General features: G+C 36.3%; 1 protein-coding gene across 2 annotated transcripts in view; it reads right to left on the reverse strand.

Moving 5' to 3' along the window:
• STK31 (serine/threonine kinase 31) overlaps nt 1-16,726 on the reverse strand; it is an 89,722-nt gene that overhangs the window by 44,385 nt on the left and 28,611 nt on the right. For both annotated transcript variants that reach the window (XM_059395686.1, XM_059395684.1), the window contains exons 9-11: nt 12,347-12,462; nt 8,149-8,308; nt 4,722-4,844 (exon numbers count right to left, since the gene is read on the reverse strand). In XM_059395686.1, coding sequence (XP_059251669.1) covers nt 4,722-4,844; nt 8,149-8,308; nt 12,347-12,462 — 399 coding nt within the window. The remainder of the gene's footprint in view (nt 1-4,721; nt 4,845-8,148; nt 8,309-12,346; nt 12,463-16,726) is intronic.

Below are 16,726 nucleotides of genomic sequence, written 5' to 3' on the forward strand. Positions count from 1 at the left end.
TTGGGAGATGGAGAGGAGAAGTGAGTTGGGAGAACTTGGATGAGGAGAAAAACCATGAGAGACTGTGGACTCTGAGAAACAAACTGAGGGTTTTGGAGGGGAGAGGAGTGGGGAGGAGGTTGGGTGAGCCTGGTGGTGGATATTATGGAGGGCATGTATTGCATGGAGCAATGGGTGTGGCGCATAAACAATGAATGCTGGAACACTGAAAAGATATAAAATAAAATAAAATGGGAAAAAAAGAAAGATTAAAAAAAAGAATACTAAAACACAAGGCAAAATCAAGTACTTATAGACAATAACCAACTGAAAATATTAGGTATAAAAGAAATAATCTTTGAAATAAAGAATACAATGCATTCACTAAATGGCAAAAAGGATACAGCTAGAGAACTAATTAGTGAGCTAGATGATTAAGTCAAGGATTCCTCAGATCCCCCCAAAGAGACTCAGAAAAGGATAAAGATAGAAAACATACAGGAACAATTAAAATATGTAGAGGATAGAAGAAATTTAAATGTACATCTAACAGAAGTCCCAGGATAAAAGACAAAGTAAATTGAGGAGAGAAGGGGTAGGAGAGAAGAAGGGATAATATCTTAAGAAATAATTATCAAATATTCCATAGAGTTAAAGAAAAATAGAAAATCTCAGACTGAATGGACTCAGATTAAATAGAAACTTCAGTGCAGATTAGGAACAAAGTCAAGAGAAAACATTAAAGTTTTCAGTGGAGGAAAAACGTCACAGAAGAACAAAAATCAGACTGGTAACAACTATGAGAAGAAGACAATGGATTATTATCGTCAAATTTTGAAAGAACTATGGACTTTGAATCAAATATTTTATAGCCAATGAAACAACTGTTTAAAGTACGTAAATGCAATCAACTGTTTAAATGTTTAAATAAGATATACTGAGACAGGGGTGCCTAGGTGGTCAGTTAGTTAAGCATCTACCTTCGGCTCATATCATGATCCCAGAGTCCTTGCTGAGCAGGAAGTCTGCTTCTCTTCCCTGCCCGCCACCACCCCATGCTGGATCGCTCACACTCTCTCTCAAATAAACAAATGGTATTAAAATTTTCTAAAAAAAAAAGATATCCTGAGACACTTAATACTTTACAAAATCAACCACACAAAGAGCTCTTTGAAAGTACTCTTAGAGGGGGCACCTGGGTGGCTCAGTCAAATAAGCATCCAACTCTTAGTTCCGTCTCAGGCCATAATCTCATGAGACATTACACTGAGCCCTATATCGGGCTCCAAGCTCAATGGGACTCTGCTTGAAAACCTCTCCCTCTGCCCCTCCCTCCACCCTCTCTCTCTCTCTAAAATAAATAAATAAATAAATAAATAAATAAATATTTAAGGGAATAAGGTACTTTGAGAAAATACTCCAATACACAGAGAAAACCAAAAGATATCCAACAATTTATCAAATAAGAATGAGAGAATAACTCTAAAGTCTGTTATCTGAATTATCATTTACAATACCTGTAACATTCTGTAATTAAAATCCTAAACAAGTGGTTAGCTGATTCTTAGGAGAGAAATACACAGCAAGAAGACACACCAAAGGCAGATGAGAATGTTCTAAGATATTAGTGGTATAAGGTAGGAAAGGGGGGAAAAAATAGAAACCATGACCAACAGAAACACAAAACAATTACAGAAATATGTTCTAATAAAACAGTAATTATAAACATATAAATCAAGTTACCCATCAAAAGACAAATTTATACATTAGCTTCTTTTAAAAAATGATCCATTAGTATGTTGTCTAAGAAAGACATTCAATTTAAAATAAAGGGAGGGTGGGGTGCCTGGTGGCTTAGTAGGTTAAGCATCTGCCTTTGGCTCAGGTCATGATCCCAGGGTCCTGGGATCAAGCCCTGCATTGGGCTCCTTGTTCAGTGGGGAGCCTGTTTCTTCCTCTCCTTCTGCTGCTCCCCCTCACCCTGCTGTGCACGCGCTTTCTCTCTCTCTCTCTGTCAGTTAAATAAATTAAAATCTTCTAAAAAATTTTAAAATAAAAAATAAGATAAAGGGAGGGAAAGAAGATAAAGCAAAAAATAGAGGCAGAAAAGGAATTTTTAAAGGAAACAATATTTTAATACCATGAAGGAAAAGTAAGGTCACATAATGGTGAAAAAGAAAACAGTTTAAAATACATAACAGGGGTGGCTGGGTGGCTCAGTCGTTAAGTGTCTGCCTTCGGCTCAGGTCATGATCCCAGAGTCCTAGGATCGAGCCTTGCATCAGGCTCCCTGCTCAGCAGGAAGCCTGCTTCTCCCACTCCCCATGCTTCAGTTCCCTCTCTCATTGTGCTCTCTCTGTCAAATAAATAAAATCTTTAAAATAAATAAAGTAGGGGCGCCTGGGTGGCTCAGTGGGTTAAGCCGCTGCCTTTGGCTCAGGTCATAATCTCGGGGTCCTGGGATCGAGTCCCGCATCGGGCTCTCTGCTCAGCAGGGAGCCTGCTTCCCTCTCTCTCTCTCTCTGCCTGCCTCTCCGTCTGCTTGTGATCTCTCTCTGTCAAATAAATAAATAAAATCTTTAAAATATATATATACAAATAAATAAATAAATAAATAAATAAAGTAAAATAAAATACATAACAATCATAAATACTTTAACACCCAACAATACAACACTAACTTTTTTTTTAAAGATTTGATTTATTCATTTGACAGAGAAAGACACAGTCAGAGGGGGAATACAAGCAGGGGGAATGAGAGAGGAAGAAGCAGGCTTCCTGGTGAGCAGGGAGACTGACACTGGCTTGATCCCAGGACCCTGGGATTATGACCTGAACTGAAGGCAGAAGCTTAACAATGAACCACCCAGGTGCCCCAGCACTGACTTTTTTTTTAAACAATTAAAGAACTAGAATATATAACAATCTCTCAAAACTGATAAACTGATCAGATAAAAAACTAAGAAAAGATACAGAAGATTAAGGATTAAAATAATAGCTATACATCAGGACCTGCATACCAAGTATACCTGGAATATACTTTCTTTTTTACCTTATAAGGAACAGTCATAAACAATCAACCATGTATTTTAGGCTACAAAAGAAGGCTCAGTAACTGTTGAGGAAATCAGAAATCATGAACTTTAACTTCTCTGACCTCCATAATTGAAGTATAGGTTTTATTTCTTAAGTATTTCAAGAATATAGGTAAATATCAAACTACTTCATCAAAACAGAAGTTTAAAAAATATTCTGGTGACCAAGAGGAATAATATAAAGGGAAACAAACCAGATATAGCAAAAACTCTCATAAGATTAAGCTTTAAGAAGAGTTTTTACAATCATCTCGGTTGCAAACCTATGTTTACTAGCAGTTCATGAGAAGAAAAAGACCTTCACAGGGTAAAGTAAAAACTGCACTATCAACAGGTACATTCTTACTACACCACTGCCCTTTTGCATGCAAAGGTCACTTCACAATTCTGGAAGAACTTATACTATACGTGGTATTATCTAAACTACATCTTCCTCCAGGCAGACAGAAAGAGACAGTATCAAGATGTCCCTGAATATCCTTTTCCCCAACTCTCTAGCAAACTCATTCCCTGCGATCCAAAATAAAACAAGGATGCCAACTAGCACAGCCAAGATTTAACTTGTTACTAAAGATGCTGACCAATGCAGTAAAAGTCCAAAAATATATAAAAAGTAGATGGAGAAGATGGCTGTTGTTTTCAAATGATATGACCACAAAGAAAGTTCAAAGAATATTAATAGAGAAATGAGAACTAAAAGAGTTCAGGAGAGTTGCCAGAGACATCAATGTATAAAAGTCAACAGTAAAAGGGCGCCTGGGTGGCTCAGTAGGTTGGGCCTCTGCCTTCAGCTCAGGTCATGATCCCAGGGTGCTGGGATAGAGCCCCACATCGGGCTCTTGCTCAGCGGGAAGCCTACCTCCCCCCCTCTCTCTCTGCCTGCCTCTCTGCCTACTTGTGATCTCTGTCAAATAAATAAAATATTTTTTTAAAAAACAGTAAAAATAAATAAGCAAACAAATAAATAAAAATCAACAGTATTCCACTACACCATCAAAAATAAGAAATGGAAAGTAAGGTAATAGCCACAAAAGCAACCAAAAGTATACATATCTTGAAGTTAAATGAAGAAATGCCAGAGGGTTTTTAGAGAAAAATTTTAAAACATCATTAAAGGAGACTAAAAAAAAATCTGAATAAACAAAGACAAAAATGTTTCATAACACTGTCACATGTGCATTCACTCCAAATTAAAGTCATTGCAGAGATGGCAGGATAAGGCTGAAGATAAGGTTGCATAACAACCTAGAGCTACTGTACTCTAGCCCCTGATACTGGATCAGGACTCCTCTTCTAAACTCTTGACATGTGACCCTACCAGATTTTCTGCTGAAATGCAACAGACAACAGGGACTCACATGCCTGCTACAGCTTCTGTATCCATGAGTTTTCCCAGTGAATGCCACTCTAGCAATCCTGATGTGTCTGACCATTTTACCTTATTTGCAGGATAGATATACATATATAAACATATTAAATAGATTAAAGTAGTATTTTAATCCTATTAAAAAGAAATTTGAATTCATCCAAAAGAAGATAACATTTTGTAGCCATTAGTACTATCTGAAATCTCAAGGTAAATGCATATTTCACCTCTCAAATGATAAACATATTTTAATGTATATATATATCTTTTTAAATTCTAACCTGCAATGTTTTCAAGCGTTTATTAAGAGGTAACTCATCTACTTCCAGAATAAAAACTTCTACTGCCATGTTCAGTTTCTGTTGCACTTCATTTCTTTTGGCAATCAAAATACTCCCTTCGTTCTGGAGAAAGAAAACAAAGAATAACAATCATTAATACACTAGCTGGTTTTTATTTTTATACACACTGACCTATGTAAAAAAAAAAAAAAAAAAAACTAATGTCTTAAAGTGAGTGACCTATGTAAAAAAAAAAAAAAAACTAATGTCTTAAAGTGAGTAAAATTTAACATTACATTCTCCAAACACAGTAGCTTTTAAGACAAGCATCTTTCTCCTGAGATCACCAAACTAACAAAGAGCTTTCTTTACCTTAATTAGAAATAAGGTATTTCATAATCCTACTCTTATTTTTCCCACTATATGGACAACACTGAAATTTTTGTTTTTCTTAAAAAATTATCCAAGTTCCTATTATTAATTATACACTAACTCCCTCCTGCTCCCATTCCACCTGTCAATTCCTTCAACTACCTACCCTTCGAGATTCAGTTAATCTCCACCATGGTAAAACCTCCAATTTGTCTAAGAGGTTAGGTTTGGAAATAGGCATATGAGAGAGATCCAAGAATTCTATGCATTATCTCTATTATAGTACTTATCAAGCTACATTGAAACTATTTATATGTATATCCCACATCCAAGAGAATCATGTCTTAAACAAATCTGTGTCTCTGCTACCTATTGCAGTGTCTGCCACATACACTAAAAAGCTTGAATTTTATATTCTTTTTTTGTGTAAGTTCAACCAGGCCATTTTATAACTATACGCAAAAAAGAAAAGAATCTCATTAAAAATACACATGGCAATCAGGTTGAGGTACTGTACAAAATACATAAATGAAATAACACTAGACCTAAATTAAGTTCAATAAGGGAAATAAAATGCCGGATGCCTGGATAGCTCAGGTGGTTAAGTGTCCACCTTTTGATATGAGCTCAGGCCATGGTCTCATCATGAGATCTGGCTCTGCACTAGGCATGGAACCTGCTTAAGATTCTCTCTCCCTTTCCCTCTGCCCCTCCTCACCCCTCTCTTTAAAAAAAAAAAAAGGCAACTCAGCAGCAGTTATAACTCTGGATTTATTCAATAATCCACTCTTCAGTCTATCAAATGAACTTTCAGGAAATGAAGCCCAAAATTAAATCCTGAAACGTAAGGGGCTGCTTTAGCAGTAAGCAGAAACAAATAAGTCCTTTTTTTTTTTAATTTTTTATTTTTTTATAAACATGTATTTTTATCCCCAGGGTACAGGTCTGTGAATCGCCAGGTTTACACACTTCACAGCACTCACCAAAGCACATACCCTCCCCAATGTCCATAACCCCACCCCCCCTTCTTCCAACCCCCCTTCCCCCAGCAACCTTCAGTTTGTTTTGTAAGATTAAGAGTAATTTATGGTTTGTCTCCCTCCCAATCCCATCTTGTTTCATTGATTCTTCTCTTACCCACTTAAGCCCCCATGTTCCCACTTAAGCCCCCATGTTTTGTTTTGTTTTGTTAAGATTTTATTTATTTGACAGAGAGAGAGACAGCGAAAGAGGGAACACAAACAGGAAGTGGGAGAGAGGGAAGCAGGCTTCTCACTGAGCAGGGAGCCCGATGCACCTTCACAATTCCAGGACCCTAGAATCATGACCTGAACTGAAGGCAGATGCTTAATGACTGAGCCACCCAGGTGTCCCCAAATATCTCCTTTAAAAAAAAAAAATCAAAGGAGCATCTGGCTGGCTCAGTCTGGACAGCATATGACTCTTGTTCTTAGAGTCATGAGTTCGAGCTCCACATTGTGTGTAGAGATTACTTATGTAAATAAATAATTTTTTTTCTTAAATATACTAGAGGGGCACCTAGGTGGCTCAGTCAGTTAAATGTATGCCTTTGGCTCAGGTCAGGATCCCAGTGTCCTGGGATCCAGCCCCGCATCAGGCTCCTGCTCAGTGGGAAGTCTGCTTCTCCTTCTCCCACACCCCCAGTTTGTGTTCCCTCTCTCACTGCCTCTCTCTCTGTCAAATAAATTTTTAAAATTCTTAAAAAAAAAAAAAAGAAAGAAAAGAAAAGACATCATGAATTACTTTAATATCAACAACATAGTTTAAATGGAAAGAGAATACACCTTGTAGTCAGACATACTTAGGTTCAAATACCGTTTTAACATTTACAACTATTTAATCTTCAGCAATTTCCTTAAACCTTGTAGGCCTCAATTTTCTCATTTATAAAATAAGAACAAAACTGTCCATTTTAAAAGTGTAAAGAAGAAGTTTATAAACTACCTAATCACATTACCTGTGTTTCATATAGATCAAACTCATTGCTTTTGTCACTTTTTTCTTCTGTAATTAGAAGTGATCAGTTAGGGTCTAACATGTAAAATGACACAAATACAGTCCCTTGTACAAATTTAACAATCCTGGAATTTCCAAAGACCTAGTTATTCTGTTCTCGCCTACAGTCAGCTATTGCCAACTGGGCAACCTAGGTATGAACTAGGAAGACGACTTTTGGGGTACAATCCCCAGAGGTAGAAACCATAGAAACCACCAATAATTCAGATGGAGCAACTTCAAACACAAGTATGGAACTCATAGGTATAAGGAAAGTTATGATTGTGTTAAGTATCTTCATATGAAAAACAGGAGCTCTGTTCAGCTCAATATAAACTAAAGAAAATTGTGAGAGGAAATATACTTGTACCTATGCTAATAAAGATTTCATAGGAAATAATCTGCTCTTCATACCCTCCCCTACCCACAAATAACCACCTTTCAATAACGGGTGCTTAAATAGCATTTAATAGTAAGGCAGAGTCCAATACTGCACACCACTCAGACCACCACACCACTCAGACCCCAAAACAATATACATTAGCAGGTGTCACAACCACCGTGGCTTACAAGCTTCATCCCCTTCAAAAGCCACCATATTTTATAGGCATAGCTTCCAAAGTTCCTCAAGGATGGTAAGCCCAGTTGCAAGAGCCTCCACCAAGCATCTATAGTTTAAAGTTTCTCAAGTCCAGATATAAATTACCAACTAGGGAGATTTAACTAACCAATGCCGCCTAGTAACATGACTGAAATATTATTTTATTAAATTACCAAGGAAAAAGAGAAGGAATTGAACAATGGTCAAATGTTCATACAAAAAGGGGAAAAGATTTTCTTAACACTTTATCCACAATCACCATTTATCTATCTTTTTTTAACAAGGCAAGAAAATTGGGAGTCAAAATATTAATATGAAGATGCTATAAAATTTAAAGATTTCATGCAAAGTATCACTATAATATCCACAATCTTTCCCAAATGATATCCCCATATGATCAACAAATAAAACCTTTAGAGAGAAAAATTCTGGACCCACCACATTTTCACAAGTTTGTATGTTCTTCTGAGCAAGATTGTATTCTGCCCAAATTCTCTCTAATTCAGTCAAAGAAGCTGGGATAGTAAAGCCCTCGTCATCTAACACTTGCATAGCATCTGAGAGGTCATTTCCAAAACGAACATTGATGTTGACACGTCTATTTAAAAACAAAAGCAAAAAGGAAAAGATTAAGAAATTTTTAAATTGACATGAGAAAAAGTTGCGCTTAAATAATAATGGTCTAAAGTTACAACATACAATGTTGGCTATGAAGAGGTACTTGCTAAAACCTTACATAAAATCATCAATTAACTGGCATAATTTGTAATTAAAATATATTTGATTCATGGGGCACCTGGGTGGTTCAGTTGGTCAAGCATCAGACTCTTGATTTCAGCTCACGCCATGATCTTAGGGTCATGGGATGGAGCCCTGTGTTGGGCCCCACACGTGGCAACAAGTCTGCTTGAGATTTTCATTCTCCCTCTCCCTCTGACTCAGCCCCCCTGCTTCTGCACAGAAGCATAATAAATAAATAAATAAATAAATAAATCTTAGAAATATATATATACATTTGAGAAAAAAATCAAATAAAACTTTATTAGAAAACTTTTACATAGATGCCCCTGAGTAGCTCAATTAGTTGGGATCTGCCTTCAGCTCATGAAGGTGATGATCTCAAGACCCTGGGATCCAGCCCCACATTGTGCTTTCTGCTCAGCAGGGAGCCTGCTTCTCCGGCTCCCCTGCCTATACCCTCTCTCTGTGTCCAATAAATAAAAATAAAAGCTTAAAAAAATAATAAAATAAAATAAAGGACAACTTTAAAAGTCTGATCATATCAAATAGACCTTCAATGCTGGTATACAGTTAGATTTCTGAACAATTCCTTAAAAATGTTAGACTTAGCTAAACTTGCTAACCAAGACTGCAAGCACCTTAGTCCTTGTACCCTATTAAACAGACTAACATTTGTAGAGTTGAAAAAAGGAAAAAAAGAAAAAAAAAAACAATTGGAGAAGCAAGCCAGCTAGCAAAAACAACAAAGTCCATCCATATTCTTTTCTCTAGTTTCTAACAAGACAGCCACCACTCAAATAGCACATTATTTCCTCAAAAATGTACAAAAATACATTGGATTATTTTGGTCCTAAATCTGCCCCATATCTGTGGCAGTGTAGCCACTTAATTTCTGGTAGTGCCTCAAAAGTTAATTAGGCTCCAAAACTGCTAGAACTTATACAGGAATTCAGTAAAGTGTCAGGATATAAAATCAATGCACAGAAATCAGTTGCATTTCTCTACACCAAAAGCAAGACAGAAGAAAGAGAAATTAAGGAGTCAATCCCATTTACAATTGCACCCAAAACCATAAGATACCTAGGAATAAACCTAACCAAAGAGACACAGAATCTATACTCAGAAAACTATAAAGTACTCATGAAAGAAATTGAGGAAGACACAAAGAAATGGAAAAATGTTCCATGCTCCTGGATTGGAAGAATAAATATTGTGAAAATGTCTATGCTACCTAAAGCAATCTATACATTTAATGCAATTCCTATCAAAGTACCATCCATCTTTTTCAAAGAAATGGAACAAATAATTCTAAAATTTATATGGAACCAGAAAAGACCTCGAATAGCCAAAGGGATATTGAAAAAGAAAGCCAACGTTGGTGGCATCACAATTCCGGACTTCAAGCTCTATTACAAAGCTGTCATCATCAAGACAGCATGGTACTGGCACAAAAACAGACACATAGATCAACGGAACAGAATAGAGAGCCCAGAAATAGACCCTCAACTCTATGGTCAACTAATCTTCGACAAAGCAGGAAAGAATGTCCAATGGAAAAAAGACAGCCTCTTCAATAAATGGTGCTGGGAAAATTGGACAGCCACATGCAGAAAAATGAAATTGGACCATTTCCTTACACCACACACAAAAATAGACTCAAAATGGATGAAGGACCTCAATGTGCGAAAGGAATCCATCAAAATCCTTGAGGAGAACACAGGCAGCAACCTCTTCGACCTCAGCCACAGCAACATCTTCCTAGGAACAACGCCAAAGGCAAGGGAAGCAAGGGCAAAAATGAACTATTGGGATTTCATCAAGATCAAAAGCTTTTGCACAGCAAAGGAAACAGTTAACAAAATCAAAAGTCAACTGACAGAATGGGAGAAGATATTTGCAAACGACATATCAGATAAAGGACTAGTGTCCAGAATCTATAAAGAACTTAGCAAACTCAACACCCAAAGAACAAATAATCCAATCAAGAAATGGGCAGAGGACATGAACAGACATTTCTGCAAAGAAGACATCCAGATGGCCAACAGACACATGAAAAAGTGCTCCATATCACTCGGCATCAGGGAAATACAAATCAAAACCACAATGCGATATCACCTCACACCAGTCAGAATGGCTAAAATAAACAAGTCAGGAAATGACAGATGCTGGCGAGGATGCAGAGAAAGGGGAACCCTCCTACACTGTTGGTGGGAATGCAAGCTGGTGCAGCCACTCTGGAAAACAGCATGGAGGTTCCTCAAAATGTTGAAATTAGAACTGCCCTATGACCCAGCAATTGCACTATTGGGTATTTACCCTAAAGATACAAACGTAGTGATCCAAAGGGGCACGTGCACCCGAATGTTTATAGCAGCAATGTCCACAATAGCCAAACTATGGAAAGAACCTAGATGTCCATCAACAGATGAATGGATCAAGAAGATGTGGTATATATCCACAATGGAATACTATGCAGCCATCAAAAGAAATGAAATCTTGCCATTTGCGACAACATGGATGGAACTTGAGCGTATCATGCTTAGCGAAATAAGTCAAGCAGAGAAAGACAACTATCATATGATCTCCCTGATATGAGGAAGTGGTGATGCAACATGGGGGCTTAAGTGGGTAGGAGAAGAATAAATGAAACAAGATGGGATTGGGAGGGAGACAAACCATAAGTGACTCTTAATCTCACAAAACAAACTGAGGGTTGCTGGGGGGAGGGGGTTTGGGAGAAGGGGGTGGGATTATGGACATTGGGGAGGGTATGTGCTTTGGTGAGTGCTGTGAAGTGTGTAAACCTGGTGATTCACAGACCTGTACCCCTGGCGATAAAAATATATGTTTATAAAAAATAAAAAATTAAAAGTCAAAAAAAAAAATTTAATTAGGCTCTAGAGGAACAAAATTACTCAAACTATCTAGAGGCTTACAAACCAGATGACAGCTGATGGATTTATACTGGAGAATACAAATTTCCACTGGACAAAACAGCAACACACAATATTAATTCAGATGAACATCTTCTTATTGTTTCCAAGTATTTGAGAAAATGAGTAACTGATTTAAGTACTTTTTGTAGCATGAAAAGGAATTTAGGTTGTCTTGAGAACTATTTTTTCCCACATTCCAGAAAAGAGGGAGAAATTATCCCTAACCAGCAATAAGACAATCATCTATTAATATAAAATACCTACATAAATCATATACAGAGTCTGACAAATGCTTAATAAACTCTGCACAAGGATTCCTAACCAATTTCTTCTCTCCTGATTCCATGAAGACCATTTTTCTTCTGACTGTATGAAAACCACTTTTTTCTTTCAAATCTTTAGTTTGGATATAGGCCTAAAAATAACACCAAGCAATAAAAATAGGCATAGTAGTTTCCCATCAAACTACCACTTAGAACTTGTGTTGGTTTTTAATTTCATTCTCACAGATGACTTTATAACCATATATAACTCCATGTTTTAACAAAGGAATGCTGACACAAACACTATAAAATTCAGCTCAGGCTAAGTGTTTTTAGTTTCGCTCTTTTAAAGGCATAAAAATATAAAGATCAAGTGTCAAAGGAAAAATGATGAGTATAGAATTTAAACAAAGCACAAACTAATCAGCAATTATTTTAAATTATCTTTCTCGAGGTCCCTGGGTGGCTTAGTCAGGTAAGCATCTGAATCTTGATTTCAGCTCAGGTCATGATCTCAGGAGTGAAACTGAGCCCCAAGTCAGGCTCTGTGCTCAGCATGGAGTCTGCTTGAGATTCTCTTTCTCTCTCCCTTCTTTCCCTCTGCCCCTCCCTCTGCTTGTATATTCTCTCTATAAATAAATCTTTAAAATAAGTGAAAATTAAAAGTATCCTTATCAAAAATATGCTTTTACTTACCTAATTTCTTTCAACATTTCAACCTTAGCTGCCAGATTTTCCATTCTGGTACCTACACGAGTCTTCAGAGTGCTTTCTAAGTGTTTAGTCAAATCCATGGTAGTCGCTTTCTCTTGCTGCAACAAAAAACAAGCACATCCCTAGTGAATCTCGAACAAGAAACTATATTTCTACTGTCACTTAAATACTTTTAAGGCATAAATAAAATTTTAAAGATTAAAAAATATTTGGGTACCTGGGTGGCTCTTGTTGGTGAAACCTGGAGCTCTTGATCTCGGGGACATGAGTTTGAGCTCCATATTGGGCATAGAGATTACTTTTTAAAAATTGGGGAGCACCTAGGTGGTTCAGTGGGTTAAGCATCCAACTCTTTATTTTGGCTCAGGGAATGACGGGGTCATGAGTCCAAGCCCACATGGGGCTCCATGCTCAGTGTGGAGTCTGTTTGAGATTCTTTCTCTCCTCCCAGCCTCCCCCTACTCATGTTCTCTCAATCTTGCTCTAAAATAAATAAATAAATCCTTTGAAACAAAGTTTTCTTTTTAAATATTAAACCACAGGACAACTTATTTTCCTACTAGTTTGGATCTGAAAAAAATAAATCTATTCCAGGCTTCTACCTTCACACAAATCATAGACTCTTTATCTTTCATTCTAATAAAAGGCCAAATAGAAAGAAATTTCATATACTTTGTCTCAGTAGTTAAATTTTAAAAAGATAAGTAAAAGATCCCTAGAGACATGAGATCATTATCAATGACAACTTTTTTTTTTACAAAGTCCTGTGTCATTTTACATTGCAAAACAACCAAAAACATCACTTCCCTGACCTAAGCTAGATTAAACTCCCTAATTCTGAATAGTATCTCAAGTACAAATGTACCATGATTATCTAAAATAATGTATAGAGCAGTAATATCATTAAAGACGTAGCAGCTTTATTCTAATTATACTCCAAGCCAGATTATTACATAAACATAGAAATTTTATTCAGCATTTATACAATATGATCCTTAGTCCTCACATTCTCTCCAATTCTCTAGTTAAATAAAAAGAGAGAACCAGCAGATACTGAATGCTTATGCTTATTACTAGTATGATACAATCAGGTATGTTCATGTCCTTCGGCTCCCATTTGTTAAGTAGGATGACCATGAAGAATCAGTTATATTTGTTTTTAACTCTGTTTATATCTACTAGAATTTGTATTATAATTATTCAAAAATTACATAAATCTAGAAATAGGAGTGGGAAAATAAAAAGTTTTTTTATCTTTGCAAATGTATTTAATGTTTTACAAAGATAGTAAACAAATCTTCAATACAAATTACTAATGAATTATATGTGTAAGAAAACTTTAAAATACTGAGGTAAAGAATCATGTAGATCTAAAAGAATTGTGAAATTAAACTGGTTCCCAAGGCTATTATTAGTCAACTTATATTTTTAAAAAACTGAAAATAGTATGGTTTTTAAGACAAAGAACCAATAAGACAACAGATGGCAAATTCAAACCCAACCACATCAATAATTACAATAAATGAAAACTAGATTAACACTCCAATTAAAAGATAGGAGATTATAAATTGGGATAAAAAGCCTTAGTTTCAACTATATGTTGCTCATAAGACATACTTACTAGATATAAAGACATAAAAATTAAAGGATGGAAAAGATATACCACGCAAATATGGCTATATTAATATCAGGCAATGTGGACTTCAGTGCAGGGAGCATTCCCAGCAATAAACAGGGATATTGCATAAAGATGATTCAGGAAGACACTATTCTAACTGTGTATCCAACTAATAACAAAGTCTCAACTCCACCAAGTAAAACTTAACAGAAAAAAGGAAGAAACAGAGAAAACCACAATAATATATGGAGATTTCAACACTCCTCTCTGGGAACTGATAGAACAAGTAGACAGAAAAATCTGTCCAAATACAAAAGACTTCAACAATAATCTCAGCTCCTTTGATTTTATGCACAAAACACTCTACCACACAACTGTAAAATATACACAGTTTTTTTTTTTTTAAAGATTTTATTTATTTATTTGACAGAGAGAGAGATCACAAGTAGGCAGAGAGGCAGGCAGAGAGAGAAGGAAGCAGGCTCTCTGCTGAGCAGAGAGCCCAATGCAGGGCTCAATCCCAGGACTCTGGGATCATGACCTGAGCCGAAGGCAGAGGCTTTAACCCACTAAGCCACTCAGGCGCCCCTACACAATTTTTTAAAGTACATGGGAACACTTCCAAAGACAAATCATATGCTGGGTAATAAAACAAATCACAGTAAATTTAAAAGAAGTGAAACCAAAGAAAGTTTGCTCCCTAATAAAAAGAGATTAACTAAAACTCAGTAACAAAAATATACTGGGAGGAAAAAAAATCTCCAAATATCTGAAAATTAGACAATGTATTTCTAAATAACTCATGATTCAAACAAAAATCACAGAATTTTAAAAACATGTTTAATTAAGAAAAACAAAGTATCAAAATCTGTGGCCTACAGATAAAGCAGTACTTAAAAAGAAGTATCTTTAGGAGTGGTTGGGTGGCTTAGTGGCTTAAGCTTCTACCTTTGGCTCAGGTCAGGATCTCAAGGTCCTGGGATCCAGCCCCATTTTGGGCTCTCTGCTCAGTGGGTAGCCTGTTTCCTGCCCCCTCTGCCTGCCTCTCTGCCTACTTGTGATCTCTCTCTCAGTCAAATAAATAAATAAGATCTTTTAAAAAAATTATCTTTAAATGTTCTAAAAGAACAAAAGATCAAAAATGATATGAATTTCCATCTGAAGAAGATAGAAGGGCAAATTAAAGAGGAAAGAAGGTAATCGTAAACTAAAAAAAAAAAAAAAATCAATTAATAAAATAAAAAAGAAATAAATTTTTAAAACCAACAGATACAGAAACCAGCACTTTGAAAGCATTAAAAACTTCAGGTTTCTGGTCCAGCATGCAAAAAGCCTGAAAGTCACTACACCATCCTAACAACAAATAAAAAGCTGAACAAACTGAAAAAATCAACAAGCCTTCTTATTCTTTAAGAAAGAAGAGGTCATATCACCACTGCTATTCAACATAGTACTAGAAGTCCTAGCCTCAGCAATCAGACAACAAAAAGAAATTAAAGGCATCCAAACAGGCAAAGAAGAAGTTAAACTCTCACTCTCTGCAGATGATATGATACTATATGAGGAAAACCCCAAAGACTCCACTCCAAATCTGCTAGAACTTGTACAGGAATTCAGTAAAGTGTCAGGATATAAAATCAATGCACAGAAATCAGTTGCATTTCTTTACACCAACAAGACAGAAGAAAGAGGAATTAAGGAGTCCATCTCATTTACAATTGCACCCCAAACCATGATACCTAGGAATAAACCTAACCAAAGAGGCAAAGAATCTGTACTCAAAAAACTATAAAGTACTCATGAAAGAAACTGAGGAAGACAAAAAAATGGAAAAATATTCCATGTTCATGGATTGGAATAACAAATATTGTGAAAATGTCTATGCTACCTAAAGCAATCTACACATTTAATGTAATCCCTATCAAAATACCATCCATTTTTTCCAAGGAAATGGAACAATTAGTCCTAAAATTTATATGGAACCAGAAAAGACCTCGAATAGCCAAAGGAATATTGAAAAAGAAAGCCAAAGTTGGTGGCATCACAGTTCCAGACTTCAAACTCTATTACACAGCTGATATCATCAAGACACATGGTATGGTATTTGGTTGGTATGGTACTGGCACAAAAACAGACACGTAGATCAATGGAACAGAAGAGAGAGCCCAGAAACAGACCCTCAATTCTATGGTCAACTAAGCTTCGACAAAGCAGGAAAGAATGTCCAATGGAAAAAAGACAGCCTCTTCAACAAATGGTGTTGGGAAAATTAGACAGCCACATGCAGAAAAATGAAATTGGACCATTTCCTTACACCACACACAAAAATAGACTCAAAATGGATGAAGGACCTCAATGTGAGAAAGTAATCCATCAAAATCCTTGAGGAGAACACAGGCAGCAACCTCTTCGACCTCTGCCGCAGCAACTTCTTCCTAGGAACATCATCAAAGGCAATAGAAGCAAGGGCAAAAATGAACTATTGGGACTTCATCAAGATCAAAAGATTTTGCACAGCAAAGGAAACAGTTAACAAAATCAAAAGTCAACTGACAGAATGGGAGAAGATATTTGCAAATGACATAGCAGATAAAGGGCTAGTATCCAAAATCTATAAAGAGTTTAGAAAATTCAACACCCAAAGAACAAATAATCCAATCAAGAAATGGTCAGAAGACATAAACAGACATTTCTGCAAAGAAGACATCCAGATGGCCAACAGACACATGAAAAATTGCTCCACA

This window comes from Mustela nigripes, chromosome 4 (assembly GCF_022355385.1).
Source record: "Mustela nigripes isolate SB6536 chromosome 4, MUSNIG.SB6536, whole genome shotgun sequence".
NCBI lineage: Eukaryota > Metazoa > Chordata > Mammalia > Carnivora > Mustelidae > Mustela > Mustela nigripes.